General features: G+C 35.9%; 1 protein-coding gene across 1 annotated transcript; it reads right to left on the bottom strand.

Annotated features, from left to right (window-relative positions):
- Positions 1–281: 281 nt before the first annotated feature.
- On the bottom strand, positions 282–2,846 carry LOC142355386 (uncharacterized). The gene has a single exon (XM_075407583.1). It carries the CDS (start codon positions 2,844–2,846, stop codon positions 282–284), a length of 2,565 nt encoding a protein of 854 aa, XP_075263698.1.
- Positions 2,847–18,749: the final 15,903 nt, after the last annotated feature.

Genomic DNA, 18,749 nt, shown 5'->3' with positions numbered 1-18,749 from the left:
CTTCTTCAATAAAATCAACATATAAAAAGCTTCAACGAAAATAGGTTGGGGGAATGAAAATCATGAAATGAAAGGGTTTTGGAGGACGAAAGTGTAAGTGGGGGGAGGAAAATGAGGGTGTGGGGGAGATAAAATATAAAGGAACTTGGTTCCTTTACACTCCCGGCAACAAAAGCAAGCATTTGATATGAAAATGTAAACACAATAAAGCAAAAAGTTTTCATTCCGACATTGAGTTTTGTGTGTGTGTGTGAGTGTGTGTGTGTTTCGATGAACTTGTTTCAGTGACCCTCCGGCGCACCTGACGATTGTGGGAACACACGGCTTAGGGTTACTGCTGGTCTTTGTACCATTCCTGTAGCCGTCTGGATGTCGAAACTCCTGGCTATCCCATCTGAACCTCTGTGTGCTTTCACAATCTTCCCAAGAGGCCAGATGCCTCTGGGTGTGAATTCCTTGAGCACCCACACAATGTCACCTTCATCCAGCTCATCATGTGATCTTTGCCACTTCGTTCTCTTGTTGAGCTCAGGAACATATTCCTTCAGCAACCTGCTCCAGTAGTGATCAAGTAGTATCTGCGTCAACTTTAAGTCCTTAGTGGAGAACCGCTGGTTGCTGTTCACAAGAGGTTTCAAACACATGTGAGGTCGGCGAAGGAGGAAGTGATTCGGAGTAAGTGGTCCCTCATCTGAGATGCTGCAGCCCACATGAGTTAATGGCCTGGAGTTCAAAATTGCCTCGGCCTCTGCCACAACTGTCTGGAAAACTGAGAGTGTTAGTTTCCGACTGCCCAGCACTATTAGTAGACTCCTCTTCGCGGTCTGTATCAGCCTCTCCCAGACTCCTCCGAAGTGTGGTGCCAATGGAGGGTTGAAAGTCCACTGAATGTTCTGTTGAGCCAATTGCAGTCTGATGTACTCATTGTCTGGCTTGTAGCTTCTCTGGAACTTTAACTTCATTGCTTGGTTGGCTCCAATGAAGTTTTTGCCATTGTCACTCACAATGAGGTTAGGGTATCCACGTCGTGAGACAAATCTGCGGATTGTCATGAGAAGACAATCAGTTGAGAGGTCATGGCATACTTCTAGGTGGACAGCTCTGGTGACCAGGCATGTGAACAAGCAGACGTAGTGCATCTGGGTGCCCTCTCTCTTGTCCTCAATGTAGAAAGGTCCAAACATGTCCATTCCTGTGTTGACGAAAGGGTACTGCTTGTTTGCATCTGGAAATCTGAATTCAGGAAGATCGGCCATCTTGGGTCTCACATTGTCTGCCCTCCATCGTCTGCAAATGAAACAGTATTTCCCCAGACTTCGCAGCACTTTTCTCAATCCAATCATCAAGAAAGTCTGTTGCAGGTGAGCCTTCACATGTTCCACACCCTGATGGCCACAGTCATGGTGCGCCTTTTCAATCAACAGTCTTGCAATTTTGCTCCTGCTATGGAGAAGAAGCGAATGTTTTGCATTGTAGCTTAGAGGTGCCTTGTTGAGTCTTCCTCCTACCCTCAAGAGTCCGTCTTCATCTAGAAAGGGTGTGAAGGGCATCAGCTTGTCTCCTTTCTCAAGATTGCCTCCCTTCAACAGTGCAGAAATTGTTCCTGAGAACAACTCGTTTTGGGACATTTTGATGAGGTAGTTCCTTGCCCTGTTCTCATCTGATGCAAAAGTGTTAGTGTTGGATGTCTCAGGTGATTCGTTTTGTCTTCTAGTTCGAACTTTTGCCCTGAAGCGTCTTATTGCCTGGAACACCATTCTAGTAGAGTTGAGCAGTCGACTCCATGTTGAAAATTTGTCAACATCAATGACCGGCGTCTGAAGTTGTGTCGCTTGGGTGGCGCATATGTGGGGATCACTGTCCTCGGCAAAATTCCAAGAGTCTTGAGGTTTGCTCAGAAATTCCGGTGGTTGGAGCCACAGCTTTGGAATGTCTGATGGGGTGAGGCCTCGTGTTCCATGGTCAGCGGGATTCATCTTTCCAGGGATGTGTCTCCAATTCTCTTGGTTGGAATTCTCGTGAATTTTGGTTAATCTGTTGGCAATGTACATTTTCTGTCTTTGCTTGGATTGGATCCAACCAAGTGTAGCGGTGCTGTCTGCCCAAAAGTGTTTTGAACTTATTGTAGTTGTCATCTCGCTCTCACAGAACCCAGCTAGCTCTGCTCCAAGTGTTGCAGCTTCCAACTCCAGTTTTGGAATGCTCAACTGCTTGATCGGTGCCTTTTTTGTTTTACTGATCACATATCGGGATGTGGAAGATCCATCGGCGTTCGTTGTCCTCACATAAACTATGGCAGCAATTGCACTCATTGAGGCATCAGTGAACGTGTGAAGTTGATGGGTTCCATTGGTGTTGGGAATCAAGCATCTGGGAATTTCAGTTGGAGTCATGTTGTCGAACTCATCCATCCACTCCTGTAGTTCCTGTTGGTAGCATTCTGACACAGGTTGATCCCAGTTTCTTCCCTCTTTAATGATTCTTTGGAGGCTGCATCTAATTCTGATGGCAAAGGGTGATATCAGTCCGATTGGATCGAACAGAGAAGCTGCCATTGAGAGAACCTTTCTTTGGGTCATCTGTTGTCCTGTGTAGAGAAACTTCGGTTTTGCAAACACCAACTTGTCAGTTTTGGGGTCCCACGTCTGACCAAGGATTCTTTGGGCTTTCATTTCCGCCTTGTCTTCTTCCAGTAGGTTTTCTAATGCGGCTGGTCTGTTGCTCAAGAACTTCGTCAGATTGAATCCTCCTGTATGTAAAACAGTTTTGATCTCCTCTGCACTTCTGCGGGCCTCCTCTTCAGAAGGGTAGGTCTGCATGAAATCATCCATGTAGAACTGCTGCATGATTGATGTGTAGGCCTCTGGATGTTCTTGTTTGTGGTCATTTGCACACTTAGCGCCAGAAATGTTTATGCTCTTCGGCCTAAGTCTTGCATACCAAGACAACTTTTCATTAATATTTGTATTTCTGAAAGTCGCAACTATGGTAGCAAATCAAGCTCTATAAATACATCATAATTCGCGCCATTGGCACACAAGTTATGGTCAAAAACGGGAAATCCCTTACTATAAATAATATTGAAAGTGAACGTCAACCACTTCTGACTTCTTCAATAAAATCAACATATAAAAAGCTTCAACGAAAATAGGTTAGGGGAATGAAAATCATGAAATGAAAGGGTTTTGGAGGACGAAAGTGTAAGTGGGGGGAGGAAAATGAGGGTGTGGGGGAGATAAAATATAAAGGAACTTGGTTCCTTTACAAGAACTATTCGTTGAGGACACAACCATAAATATTAGTGAATTTTAAAAAAAAATTTGCAAAAAAAAGTTGCAGTGATGCTAAATGCTGAAACTCTTGGTGTCTGTTGTAAAAGCAAAAGCAATCAGATCAAATAAGAAAACTAAAGTTCAGAAAAATTGCTATGCTTGTGACTTATTTGAATCGCATTTTCTAACAGAAACTGTTGATAGTTTTTGTGCATTTTTGGGTGATAAAATTCTATTTTTCTTCACTTTGACCGCATCTGCCAAAAATTTCCTAAATTCAACTTGTTTGGCAATTTGCTCGTAATGGTTTTGTTAGGCATCTTTGGATAAGGTTAAACAGATCAAACTCAATCACCATCAATTAGGTACTACCCATTTTTATGTAGTTGTTCTTATTTTTATTTGTTAAGAATTGAACTCTCAAAAGCGAATTTTGAAAATAATTCATTTTCTGTGCAAGCACAAAACCAGTCGTTTTTCGAAAAAAATTGACATAGACGATGTACTTGACTTCTACCTCGACCAGACTTTCAAAGAAAACTTTGAACAACTGGGTGGTTTCTCTCCTCTTAAGATTTTAATTTTGAACAACAATAACATCCGTCGCGCGAGCCGTTGACACTCTGCGACAATTTCAAGCTCAATGCCCATCAAATCTAAGGCCAAGAAAAAGTCATAATCTTTTGTTGTATCTGAATTTTTTGTCCTTTGCGATCAAACGGCTTTATCCCAATGAAACTGGGAACCTTATCTAGTTCATTATTTTTAACATGTCTAGAGAAAATCAAAATGAGTTACTTCACGGATAACATAACACGGATGGATTTTTTTCTGAAAAACTTTGACGCCAAATATGGAACGCCATTTTCCCTTGAATCATTTGAAATTTTTATAGTCTGCTGTATTTGAGTTCAGTTTAGCTCTTTGGGTATCCTTAATGGTATGGTTTCTCTAAATTATGTTAATCAAAAAGAATAAATTTAATAATCCATCATTCATGTATGGTAAATGTACGGGGTACATTGAGGACATTTTATGGAAAACAAAGTGTTTGGGTTTGACTCCTGCAGCATGATTTTTGCAGCCCTGAAATTATTCAGGGATAAAATCTTGAAATTAAGCTCTGTCGTAGCTTAGATTGATTTAGTTACACTAGTGTTGAATTGCCTAATAAACAATTTTGTTTGTTCTTTTTCATGAAGAACGAAGAAATTTTGGGTTCGTAATTGCTATCCCTTGCTGCAATCGCTTTTCTCTTTTATTAGTCTGGACATTTATGTTTCCAGTCAGGAGCTAAATGAAAACCTAATTGGCATAAACCTTCTCTACCGATTTCAAGTAGACATAACAACTTTTTATCACTTCAAAATAAAAAATGAAGACAAATAAAATTAGCTTACCCGAGTTGAGAGGTCGACTTTATGAAAAGACTTATAAAGTCGACATGAGGGATAATTTCCCCACCTTAATTACACGGTCGACTTCCTTAGTGATATTCGACCTAAAGTCTTTTCATAAGTCGGCCAACGATCTCATATCCAATTTTGGTCCACCAAAAGTCTGTTCAAATCTGATATAGTCGAATTAAACTCTTTTCGTATGCCGACCAATGGTCTTTTCATATCCAGTACGGTCGATCTTAAGTCTGCTCATAGGACTCTTTTAACAAATGCTCGGTGCATTTTTAGGGTTCATGTGTACTTTTAACTGAGTGTTGAGTATCCCGTATGTATAAAGATAGCATCAAATGCACTAGAAACATGTCAATGATATGAAATAGAAGGACAAAATGTTGGCTCAAAAAAAGATTTGGAAAAAATATTTTTTGTCTTTGGCTATAATTTTTTGCAAACTGAAATAAAACAATTAACACCTGAAATTACATTATATGCAAAAACGTATTTGTCAAAATTCAAAGTCGACTATGACCATAACGGTCGTTCTAAAGTCGACCATGACCATTAGGGTTGACATAAAGTTGACCATGACCATAAGGAAAGACATAAAGTCGACCAAGACTATTAGCATCACCATAAAATCATTTCATACCCAACATTGGTCGACCACCCCGGGCCCAGGTGTCAACGCTAAAACACGCATAATTATGTAAGATTGGCGTTGAATGCGTTGAATTTATGTAAGATCTGCGCCTGAGCGTATATCTTACATAAATTCACCGCATTCAACGCTAATTTTACATAATTTTGCGTTGAATTTTGGCTAAGATCTTACATATTTAGCGTTGAATTTTAGCGTTGATCTTAAATAAATTCATGGCATTCAACGCTAATCTTACAAAATTTTGCGTTGAATTTTGGCGTAAAGTTTACATTTTCAGCGTTGAATTTTAGCGTTGATTTTACATAAATTGAACGCATTCAACGCTAATTTTACATAATTTTGCGTCGAGTTTTGACTAAGATCTTACATATTTAGCGTTGAATTTTAGCGTTCATCTTATATAAATTCATGGCATTCAACGCTTATTTTACTTAATTTTGCGTTGAATTTAGGCGTAGATCTTACAAATTTAGCGTTGAATTTTAGCGTTGATCTTACATAAATTCAACGCATACAACGCTAATTTTACATAATTTTGCGTTGGTTTTCGGCGTAGATCTTACATATTCAGCGTTGAGTTTTAGCGTTGATCTTACACAAATTCAATGCATTCAACGCTAATCTTACATAATTTTGCGTTGAATTTTGGCGTTGATCTTACATATTTAGAGTTGAACTTTAGCATTGATCTTACATAAAATCAACGCATTCAACGCTAATCTTACATAATTTGCGTTGAATTTTAGCGTAGATCTTACATATTTAGCATTGATTATAGCGTTGAACTTACATAAATTCAACGCATTCAACGCTAATCTTTCCATTCCATTTCAGACCACTCTAGGATTTCAAAAGTTTTCGAAGTTTTTTTTTCAAAAAAGTTAATTTCTTCACTGTTTCGAACCCTAGAGTGCAAAGCTGAGAAACATGAGGTCAGAAAGAAATCATTTTTAATGCTCTTTTATAGCGCATAATCCAATTCAGACCATGTTACGATTTCAATTTTTTCAGGTTTTTTGTCGAAAAATTGTTTTTTTTACTGTTTCGACCCCTATACTGCACAAGTGAGAAAAATGAAGTCAGCAAAAAATAACCTTTGTGTGCTCTCTTACGGTTCAAAAACCACTTCAGACAGTTTTAGGAATTCAAACTTTTTTCAAAACTTTTAAAAAAATTTAAATTTTTCCCAGTACGCCTCACATGGTAAATGCGTTGCATATGCTAAGTTAAATACTACGCAAAATCAACGCAAAAGATGTAAGATCTACGCTAAATTCAACGCAAAATATGTAAGATCTACGCTTTATAAGAATTGCGGCTCTTAAGGTAACCAAGGTACAGTGGCACAATGGTAGAAGAGGGGACAAGCAAACAGGAGGTCAGCAGTTCGAGTCCCATGCGCAACTGTAGGTTAATAGTTAAGTGGAGGCTTTGATTTTTTGTTAGATCAACGCTAAATTCAACGCAAAATTATGTAAGATCTACGCTAAATTCAACGCTAATTATGTAATATCTACGCTACACTCAACGCTAAATATGTAAGATCTACGCTAAATTCAGCGCTAAATATGTAAGATCAGCTGAAACTGGCGTTGAAAAGTCGGAAAATTCACCGCAATTTTCATACATAATTTTGCGTTGAATGCGTTGAATTTTTGTTTTCAAATTCAACGCATTCAACATAAAATTATGTAAGAAAATTGCGGTGAAATTTCCAACTTGTCAACGCTAGTTGCCGCTGATCTTACATAATTTTGGCCAAGTTCCTCGGCCCGGGGCTGTCTTTTCATAATTCGACGTCTCAACTGGGGTAATTTTCAAAGGGTTTTGAAAATACTAATTTAATGTACTTTGTATGTCCACCCGTGCCGAGGAATTTGGCCAAAATTATGTAAGATCAGCGGCAACTAGCGTTGACAAGTCGGAAAATTCACCGCAATTTTCTTACATAATTTTGCGTTGAATGCGTTGAATTTAAAGACAAAAATTCAACGCATTCAGCGCAAAAATATGTAAGAAATGGCGGTGAATTTTCCAACTTGTCAACGCTAGTTGCCGCTGATCTTACATATTTAGCGTTGAATTTAGCGTAGATTTTACATATTTAGCGTTGAATTTAGCGTAGATCTTATATTTTTGCATTGAGTTTAGCGTTGATCTAACATAATTTTGCGTTGAATTTAGCGTTGATCTTACAAAAAATCAACGCGTAGAACTCTGGGTATGGGACTTGAACCAATGACCTCCTGGTAACTTGTCACCTCTTCTACCATTGTGCCACCGTACCTTGGTTTCCTTAAGAGCCGAAATCCTTATAAAGCGTAGATCTTACATATTTTGCGTTGAAGTTAGCGTAGATCTTACATATTTTGCGTTGATTTTAGCGTAGACCTTACATATTTTGCATTGAATTTAGCGTAAAACTTGCATATATTTCATTGAATTTAGCCTAGATTTTACATATTTTTCGTTGAATTTAGCCGAGATCTTGAATAATTTCAACGTATTCAACGCATTTATCATGTGAGAAGTACTGGGAAAAATTTAAAATTATTTTTAAGTTTTGAAAAAAATTTGAATTCCTAAAATGGTCTGAAATGGTTTTGCACCGTAAGAGAGCAAATGGTTATTTTTTGCTGACTTCATTTTTCTCAATTGTGCAGTATAGGGGTCGAAACAGTAAAAAAATTATTTTTTCGAAAAAAAACTTGAATAATTTGAAATCTTCAAATGGTCTGAATTGGATTTTGCACTATAAAAGAGCACTAAAAAAGATGTTTTCTGACTTCTTGTTACTCACTTTTGGAGTATAGGGTTCGAAATAGTGAAAAAATTTCCGAAAAAAAACTTGAAAAAATTTTGAAATCGTAAAATGGTCTGAAACGGATTTTGCACTATGAAAGAGCACTAAAAAGTGATTTTTCTCACCTATGCAGTATAGGGTTGAAACAGTTAAAAAATTAACTTTTTGAAAAAAAACTAAAAAGAGCACTAAAAAATGATTTTTCTCTGACTTCATATTTCTCACCTTTGCAGCATAGGGGTCAAAACAGTGAAACTGATTTTTCGAAAAAAAACTTGGAAAACTTTTGAAATTGTAAAATTGTCTCAAATGGATTTTGCACTATAAAAGAGCACTAAAGAGTGGTTTTTTGCTGACTTCGCTTTTCTCACCTGTGAGGCATAGGGGTCGAAACAGTGAAAAAACTTACCCTTTGAAAAAAAACTTGAAAAATTTTTGAAATCATAAAGTGGTCTGAAATGGAATTCAAAAAATTCAACCTCAAATTTGTAAGATCTAAGCCAAAATTCTACGCAAAATATGTAGGATTGGTGTTGAAAGCATTGAATTTATGTAAGATCTACGCTAAATTCAACGCTAAATATATAAGATCTACGCTACAATTCAACGCTAAATATGTAAGATCTACGCCAAATTTCAACGCAAAATATGTAAGATCTACGCCAAAATTCAACGCAAAATTATGTAAGATTGGCGTTGAGTGCATTGAATTTATGTAAGATCTACGCTAAATTCAACGCTAAATATGTAAGATCTACGCTAAATTTCAACGCTAAATTTGTAAGATCTACGCAAAAATTCAACGCAAAATTATGTAAGATTGGCGTTGAATGCGTTGAATTTATGTAAGATCTACGCTAAATTCAACTACGCTACACTCAACGCTAAATATGTAAGATCTACGCTAAATTCAGCGCTAAATTTGTAAGATCAGCTGAAACTAGCGTTGACAAGTCGGAAAATTCACCGCAATTTTCATACATAATTTTGCGTTGAATGCGTTGAATTTTTGTCTTCAAATTCAACGCATTCAACATAAAATTATGTAAGAAAATTGCGGTGAAATTTCCAACTTGTCAACGCTAGTTGCCGTTGATCTTACATAATTTTGGCCAAGTTCCTCGGCCCGGGGCTGTCTTTTCATAATTCGACGTCTCAACTGGGGGTAATTTTCAAAGGGTTTTGAAAATACTAAGGTAATGTACTTTGTATGTCCACCCGTGCCGAGGAATTTGGCCAAAATTATGTAAGATCAGCGGCAACTAGCGTTGACAAGTCGGAAAATTCACCGCAATTTTCTTACATAATTTTGCGTTGAATGCGTTGAATTTAAAGACAAAAATTCAACGCATTCAGCGCAAAATTATGTAAGAAATGGCGGTGAATTTTCCCACTTGTCAACGCTAGTTGCCGCTGATCTTACATATTTAGCGTTGAATTTAGCGTAGATTTTACATATTTAGCGTTGAATTTAGCGTAGATCTTATATTTTTGCATTGAGTTTAGCGTTGATCTAACATAATTTTGCGTTGAATTTAGCGTTGATCTTACAAAAAATCAACGCGTAGAACTCTGGGTATGGGACTCGAACCAATGACCTCCTGGTAACTTGTCACCTCTTCTACCATTGTGCCACCGTACCTTGGTTTCCTTAAGAGCCGAAATCCTTATAAAGCGTAGATCTTACATATTTTGCGTTGAAGTTAGCGTAGATCTTACATATTTTGCGTTGATTTTAGCGTAGACCTTACATATTTTGCATTGAATTTAGCGTAAAACTTGCATATATTTCATTGAATTTAGCCTAGATTTTACATATTTTTCGTTGAATTTAGCCGAGATCTTAAATAATTTCAACGTATTCAACGCATTTATCATGTGAGAAGTACTGGGAAAAATTTAAAATTTTTTTTAAGTTTTGAAAAAAATTTGAATTCCTAAAATGGTCTGAAATGGTTTTGCACCGTAAGAGAGCAAATGGTTATTTTTTGCTGACTTCATTTTTCTCAATTGTGCAGTATAGGGGTCGAAACAGTAAAAAAAATTAATTTTTCGAAAAAAAACTTGAATAATTTGAAATCTTCAAATGGTCTGAATTGGATTCTGCACTATAAAAGAGCACTAAAAAAGACGTTTTCTGACTTCTTGTTACTCACTTTTGGAGTATAGGGTTCGAAATAGTGAAAAAATTTTCGAAAAAAAAACTTGAAAAAATTTTGAAATCGTAAAATGGTCTGAAACGGATTTTGCACTATGAAAGAGCACTAAAAAGTGATTTTTCTCACCTATGCAGTATAGGGTTGAAACAGTTAAAAAATTAACTTTTTGAAAAAAAAACTTGAAAAATTTGAAACCGTAAAATGGTGTCAATTGGATTTTGCACTATAAAAGAGCACTAAAAAATGATTTTTCTCTGACTTCATATTTCTCACCTTTGCAGCATAGGGGTCAAAACAGTGAAACTGATTTTTCGAAAAAAACTTGGAAAACTTTTGAAATTGTAAAATGGTCTCAAATGGATTTTGCACTATAAAAGAGCACTAAAGAGTTGGTTTTTTGCTGACTTCGCTTTTCTCACCTGTGAGGCATAGGGGTCGAAACAGTGAAAAAATTTACTCTTTGAAAAAAAACTTCAAAAATTTTTGAAATCATAACGTGGTCTGAAATGGAATTCAAAAAATTCAAACTTAAATTTGTAAGATCTAAGCCAAAATTCTACGCAAAATATGTAGGATTGGTGTTGAAAGCATTGAATTTATGTAAGATCTACGCTAAATTCAACGCTAAATATCTAAGATCTACGCTACAATTCAACGCTAAATATCTAAGATCTACGCTAAATTCAACGCTAAATATGTAAGATCTACGCAAAAATTCAAAGCAAAATTATGTAAGATTGGCGTTGAATGCGTTGAATTTATGTAAGATCTACGCTAAATTCAACGCTAAATATGTAGGATCTACGCTAAAATTCAACGCTAAATATGTAAGATCTACGCCAAAAATCAACGCAAAATTATGTAAGATTGGCGTTGAATGCGTTGAAATTATGTAAGATCTACGCTAAATTCAATGCTAAATATATAAGATCTACGCCAAATTTTAATGCAAAATATGTAAGATTGGCGTTGATTGCGTTGAATTTATGTAAGATCTACGCTAAATGCAACGCTCATACGTAAGATCTACGCTAAAATTTAACGCTAAATATGTAAGATCTACGCCAAAATTCAATGAAAAATTATGTAAGATTGGCGTTGAATGCGTTGAATTTTTGTAAGATCTACGCTAAATTCAACGCTAAATATGTAAGATCTACGCCAAATTTCAACAAAAAATATGTAAGATTGGCGTTGAATGCGTTGAATTTATGTAAGATCTACGCTAAATTCAACGCTAAATATGTAAGATCTACGCTAAAATTCAACGCTAAATATGTAAGATCTACGCCAAATTTCAACACAAAATATGTAAGATTGGCGTTGAATGCGTTGAATTTATGTAAGATCTACGCTAAATTCAACGCTAAATATGTAAGATCTACGCTAAAATTCAACGCTAAATATGTGCGATCTACGCCAAAATTCAACGCAAAATTATGTAAGATCGGCGTTGAATGCGTTGAATTTATGTAAGATCTAGGCTCAAGCGTTGATCTTTCATAAATTCAACGCATTCAACGCCAATCTTATATAATTTTGCGTTTTTTAGCGTTGACACCTCGGCCCGGGCAGTCATTCATAAACAGTAATTACCGTCTGAATGTTTTTGCTAACTCAGCCCTTATTCTTTTTATTTCCTGCCTCCTAATTAAAAAGAAAGGCTCAGCATCATACATCAATCTCAACTGCTAATTGATCGCCAGAAATTGACACTGTTCAGCAAATTTGAACAAAGAGTTCGTTATAATAGAGATAAATATGGCGAAATAAAATCACAATTAGTATTGATATTCTGTGTTAACTTAGATGAGGTGACACGGCGCGAATGTTAGACTGAATCGAGCAGCTGTTCTTGTCCCATTCTTAAGTATTGATCGGATCCTCACTTCAAGATTTTGTTTCTACCATTTCCCAACTTCCTGTACTCCCAAAAATGGCCGCAGTGATTCACGTATTTATTATTAGTTTTACACTTACTATATTAATTCTGATATCATTTATTTATAATATGCGCTGTTGTTGATTTCTATTGTCGTAAACACTGATTGTTACGTTAGACAAAAACCTGTCAATTTTTGAGACAATTGTTTACTTCTTCATAGAAAGCTACAAATCACATGCAGTCGATTTCTAACAATTCTTTCCTGGTTAAAAAATAAACCCTAAAACATATTGGCTTAAGTTCCAAGAGCTAGCACAATCTATCACTTTTGTTTCAATTTGAACCCAGGTTAAGGTGCCATCCGGAAGTGACCTCTGATCAGACCAAGTCCAACGCACACGGTGTGTTCCCAGACCAAAATTACAGGGTCTGGGATTTGGTTCCAGCGCACAATAGTATGATCAGAGGTCACTTCGGTCTGGGGATGGTATGATCAGAGGTCACTTCGGTCTGGGGATGGTATGATCAGAGGTCACTTCGGTCTGGGGATGGTATGATCAGAGGTCACTTCGGTCTGGGGATGGTATGATCAGAGGTCACTTCGGTCTGGGGATGGTATGATCAGAGGTCACTTTGGTCCGGGGATGGTATGATCAGAAGTCACTTCAGGATGGGAATGGTCTGATCAGAGGCGGATTCAAGCGCACATTAGTCTGATCAGAGACCATTTCAAGCTGGATTTTTTTTTGATTTTTTCTTTTTTACAGAGAGATGTCGGCTCTGTCAAGAGGCAACAAAAAGCAGCATCCTAATCCCAGACAGATGATGTCTTTGATCAGAACCAAAGGGGTCCAACTGATTGAACATGTCAGTCCCCTTACATGGAAACTTTGTTTAACTGTAGAATACGATGTTTTATATGGAAAACTGTCTAAATTTATCCATTGAGTTGGAAATATGCACTAATGTATACTAAATAATTTTTTACTCAGCAGTTGGGTTATCTTTTCTTTAGCAATAATACTTTTAGAATGGTCTTTTTTTAGATGAATATAATAATGCAAACATCATTTTGTATGAAATGAATATATTATTAAAAAAATTCGTGCGATGAGGTGATTTTGCGCGCACAATAGTCTGATCAGGAATAACTTTTGAGCGCACAATAGTCTGATCAGAAGTGATTTTGAGCGCACAATGGTCTTTTCATATCCAGTACGGTCGATCTTAAGTCTGCTCATAGGACTCTTTTAACAAATGCTCGGTGCATTTTTAGGGTTCATGTGTACTTTTAACTGAGTGTTGAGTACCCGGTATTTATAAAGATAGCATCAAATGCACTAGAAACATGTCAATGATATGAAATAGAAGGACAAAATGTTGGCTCAAAAAAAGATTTGGAAAAAATATTTTTTGTCTTTGGCTATAGTTTTTTGCAAACTGAAATAAAACAATTAACACCTGAAATTACATTATATGCAAAAACGTATTTGTCAAAATTCAAAGTCGACCATGACAATAACGGTCGTTCTAAAGTCGACCATGACCATTAGGGTTGACATAAAGTTGACCATGACCATAAGGGCAGACATAAAGTCGACCAAGACTATTAGCATCACCATAAAATCATTTCATACCCAACATTGGTCGACCACCCCGGGCCCAGGTGTCAACGCTAAAACACGCATAATTATGTAAGATTGGCGTTGAATGCGTTGAATTTATGTAAGATCTACGCCTGAGCGTATATCTTTCATAAATTCACCGCATTCAACGCTAATTTTACATAATTTTGCGTTGAATTTTGGCTAAGATCTTACATATTTAGCGTTGAATTTTAGCGTTGATCTTAAATAAAAATTTTGCTTTGAATTTTGGCGTAAATTTTACATTTTCAGCGTTGAATTTTAGCGTTGATTTTACATAAACTGAACGCATTCAACGCTAATTTTACATAATTTTGCGTTGGTTTTCGGCGTAGATCTTACATATTCAGCGTTGAGTTTTAGCGTTGATCTTACACAAATTCAATGCATGCAACGCTAATCTTACATAATTTTGCGTTGAATTTTGGCGTTGATCTTACATATTTAGCGTTGAACTTTAGCGTTGATCTTACATAAAATCAACGCATTCAACGCTAATCTTACATAATTTGCGTTGAATTTTAGCGTAGATCTTACATATTTAGCAATGATTTTAGCGTTGAACTTACATAAATTCAACGCATTCAACGCTAATCTTTCCATTCCATTTCAGACCACTCTGGGATTCCAAAAGTTTTCGAAGTTTTTTTTTCAAAAAGTTAATTTCTTCACTGTTTCGAACCCTATAGTGCAAAGCTGAGAAACATGAGGTCAGAAAAAAATCATTTTTAATGCTCTTTTATAGCGCAAAATCCAATTCAGACCATGTTACGATTTCAATTTTTTTAGGTTTTTTGTCGAAAAATTATTTTTTTACTGTTTCGACCCCTATACTGCACAAGTGAAAAAAATGAAGTCAGCAAAAAATAACCTTTGTGTGCTCTCTTACGGTGCAAAAACCATTTAAGACAGTTTTAGGAATTCAAACTTTTTTCAAAACTTTTAAAAAAAATTAAATTTTTCCCAGTACGCCTCACATGGTAAATGCGTTGAATATGCTAAGTTAAATACTACGCAAAATCAACGCAAAAGATGTAAGATCTACGCTAAATTCAACGCAAAATATGTAAGATCTACGCTTTATAAGAATTGCGGCTCTTAAGGAAACCAAGGTACTGTGGCGCAATGGTAGAAGAGAAACAAGCAAACAGGAGGTCAGCAGTTCGAGTCCCATGCGCAACTGTAGGTTAATAGTTAAAGTGGAGGCTTTGATTTTTTGTTAGATCAACGCTAAATTCAACGCAAAAATATGTAAGATCTACGCTAAATTCAACGCTAAATATGTAATATCTACGCTACACTCAATGCTAAATATGTAAGATCTACGCTAAATTCAGCGCTAAATATGTAAGATCAGCTGAAACTAGCGTTGACAAGTCGGAAAATTCACCGCAATTTTCATCCATAATTTTGCGTTGAATGCGTTGAATTTTGGTTTCAAATTCAACGCATTCAACATAAAATTATGTAAGAAAATTGCGGTGAAATTTCCAATTTGTCAACGCTAGTTGCCGCTGATCTTACATAAATGTGGCCAAGTTCCTCGGCCCGGGACTGTCTTTTCATAATTCGACGTCTCAACTGGGGTAATTTTCAAAGGGTTTTGAAAATACTAAGTTAATGTACTTTGTATGTCCACCCGTGCCGAGGAATTTGGCCAAAATTATGTAAGATCAGCGGCAACTAGCGTTGACAAGTCGGAAAATTCACCGCAATTTTCTTACATAATTTTGCGTTGAATGCGTTGAATTTAAAGACATAAATTCAACGCATTCAGCGCAAAATTATCTAAGAAAAGGCGGTGAATTTTCCAACTTGTCAACACTAGTTGCCGCTGATCTTACATATTTAGCGTTGAATTTAGCGTAGATTTTACATATTTAGCGTTGAATTTAGCGTAGATCTTATATTTTTGCATTGAGTTTAGCGTTGATCTAACATAATTTTGCGTTGAATTTAGCGTTGATCTTACAAAAAATCAACGCGTAGAACTCTGGGTATGGGACTCGAACCAATGACCTCCTGGTAACTTGTCACCTCTTCTACCATTGTGCCACCGTACCTTGGTTTCCTTAAGAGCCGAAATCCTTATAAAGCGTAGATCTTACATATTTTGCGTTGAAGTTAGCGTAGATCTTACATATTTTGCGTTGATTTTAGCGTAGACCTTACATATTTTGCATTGAATTTAGCGTAAAACTTGCATATATTTCATTGAATTTAGCCTAGATTTTACATATTTTTCGTTGAATTTAGCCGAGATCTTAAATAATTTCAAAGTATTCAACGCATTTATCATGTGAGAAGTACTGGGAAAAATTTAAAATTTTTTCTAAGTTTTGAAAAAAATTTGAATTCCTAAAATGGTCTGAAAATGTTTTCTGACTTCTTGTTACTCACTTTTGGAGTATAGGGTTCGAAATAGTGAAAAAATTTTCGAAAAAAAAACTTGAAAAAATTTTGAAATCGTAAAATGGTCTGAAACGGATTTTGCACTATGAAAGAGCACTAAAAAGTGATTTTTCTCACCTATGCAGTATAGGGTTGAAACAGTTAAAAAATTAACTTTTTGAAAAAAAACTTGAAAAATTTGAAACCGTAAAATGGTGTCAATTGGATTTTGCACTATAAAAGAGCACTAAAAAATGATTTTTCTCTGACTTCATATTTCTCACCTTTGCAGCATAGGGGTCAAAACAGTGAAACTGATTTTTCGAAAAACTTGAAAAAATTTTGAAATCGTAAAATGGTCTGAAACGGATTTTGCACTATGAAAGAGCACTAAAAAGTGATTTTTCTCACCTATGCAGTATAGGGTTGAAACAGTTAAAAATTAACTTTTTGAAAAAAAACTTGAAAAATTTGAAACCGTAAAATGGTGTCAATAGGATTTTGCACTATAAAAGAGCACTAAAAATGATTTTTCTCTGACTTCATATTTCCAACCTTTGCAGCATAGGGGTCAAAACAGTGAAACTGATTTTTCGAAAAAAAAACTTGGAAAACTTTTGAAATTGTAAAATGGTCTCAAATGGATTTTGCACTATAAAAGAGCACTAAAGAGTGGTTTTTTGCTGACTTCGCTTTTCTCACCTGTGAGGCATAGGGGTCGAAACAGTGAAAAAATTTACTCTTTGAAAAAAACTTTGAAAAAATTTTTGAAATCATAAAGTGGTCTGAAATGGAATTCAAAAATTCAACCTTAAATTTGTAAGATCTAAGCCAAAATTCTACGCAAAATATGTAAGATTGGCGTTGAATGCGTTGAATTTATGTAAGATCTACGCTAAATTCAACGCTAAATATGTAAGATCTACGCTAAAATTCAACGTTAAATATGTAAGATCTACGCCAAATTTCAACACAAAATATGTAAGATTGGCGTTGAATGCGTTGAATTTATGTAAGATCTACGCTAAATTCAACGCTAAATATCTAAGATCTACGCTACAATTCAAGGCTAAATATGAAAGATCTACGCCAAATTTCAACGCAAAATATGTAAGATCTACGCTAAAATTCAACGCGAAATATGTAAGATCTAAGCCAAAATTCAACGCAAAATTATGTAAGATTGGCGTTGAAAGCATTGATTTTATGTAAGATCTACGCTAAATTCAACGCTAAATATGTAAGATCTACGCTAAATTTCAACGCTAAATTTGTAAGATCTACGCAAAAATTCAACGCAAAATTATGTAAGATTGGCGTTGAATGCGTTGAATTTATGTAAGATCTACGCTAAATTCAACGCTAAATATGTAGGATCTACGCTAAAATTCAACGCTAAATATGTAAGATCTACGCCAAAATTCAACGCAAAATTATGTAAGATTGGCGTTGAATGCGTTGAAATTATGTAAGATCTACGCTAAATTCAACACTAAATATGTAAGATCTACGCTAAAATTCAACGCTAATTATGTAAGATCTACGCCAAATTTTAATGCAAAATATGTAAGATTGGCGTTGATTGCGTTGAATTTATGTAAGATCTACGCTAAATGCAACGCTGATACGTAAGATCTACGCTAAAATTTAACGCTAAATATGTAAGATCTACGCAAAAATTCAACGGAAAATTATGTAAGATTGGCGTGGAATGCGTTGAATTTTTGTAAGATCTACGCTAAATTCAACGCTAAATATGTAAGATCTACGCCAAATTTCAACACAAAATATGTAAGATTGGCGTTGAATGCGTTGAATTTATGTAAGATCTACGCTAAATTCAACGCTAAATATGTAAGATCTACGCTAAAATTCAACGCTAAATATGTAAGATCTACGCCAAATTTCAACACAAAATATGTAAGATTGGCGTTGAATGCGTTGAATTTATGTAAGATCTACGCTAAATTCAACGCTAAATATGTGCGATCTACGCCAAAATTCAACGCAAAATTATGTAAGATCGGCGTTGAATGCGTTCAATTTATGTAAGGTCTACGCTCAAGCGTAGATCTTTCATAAATTCAACGCATTCAACGCCAATCTTATATAATTTTGCGTTTTTTAGCGTTGACACCTCGGCCCGGGCAGTCATTCATAAACAGTAATTACCCTCTGAATGTTTTTGCTAACTCAGCCCTTATTCTTTTTATTTCCTGCCTCCTAATTATGAAGAAAGGCTCAGCATCATACATCAATTTCAACTGCTAATTGATCGCCAGAAATTGACACTGTTCAGCAAATTTGAACAAAGTGTTCGTTATAATAGAGATAAATATGGCGAAATAAAATCACAATTAGTATTGATATTCTGTGTTAACTTAGATGAGGTGACACGGCGCGAATGTTAGACTGAATCGAGCAGCTGTTCTTGTCCCATTCTTAAGTATTGATCGGATCCTCACTTCAAGATTTTGTTTCTACCATTTCCCAACTTCATGCATTCCCAAAAATGGCCGCAGTGATTCACGT

This window comes from Convolutriloba macropyga, unplaced genomic scaffold, assembly GCF_964194025.1.
Source record: "Convolutriloba macropyga unplaced genomic scaffold, txConMacr16.3 SCAFFOLD_2954, whole genome shotgun sequence".
Lineage (NCBI taxonomy): Eukaryota > Metazoa > Xenacoelomorpha > Acoela > Convolutidae > Convolutriloba > Convolutriloba macropyga.
This window is presented reverse-complemented; position numbering and strand designations above follow the sequence as displayed.

Coding starts and splice junctions, on each gene's coding strand:
- LOC142355386 (XM_075407583.1), bottom strand. CDS start 2,846: ATGCAGCAGTTCTACATGGATGATTTCATGCAGACCTACCCTTCTGAA.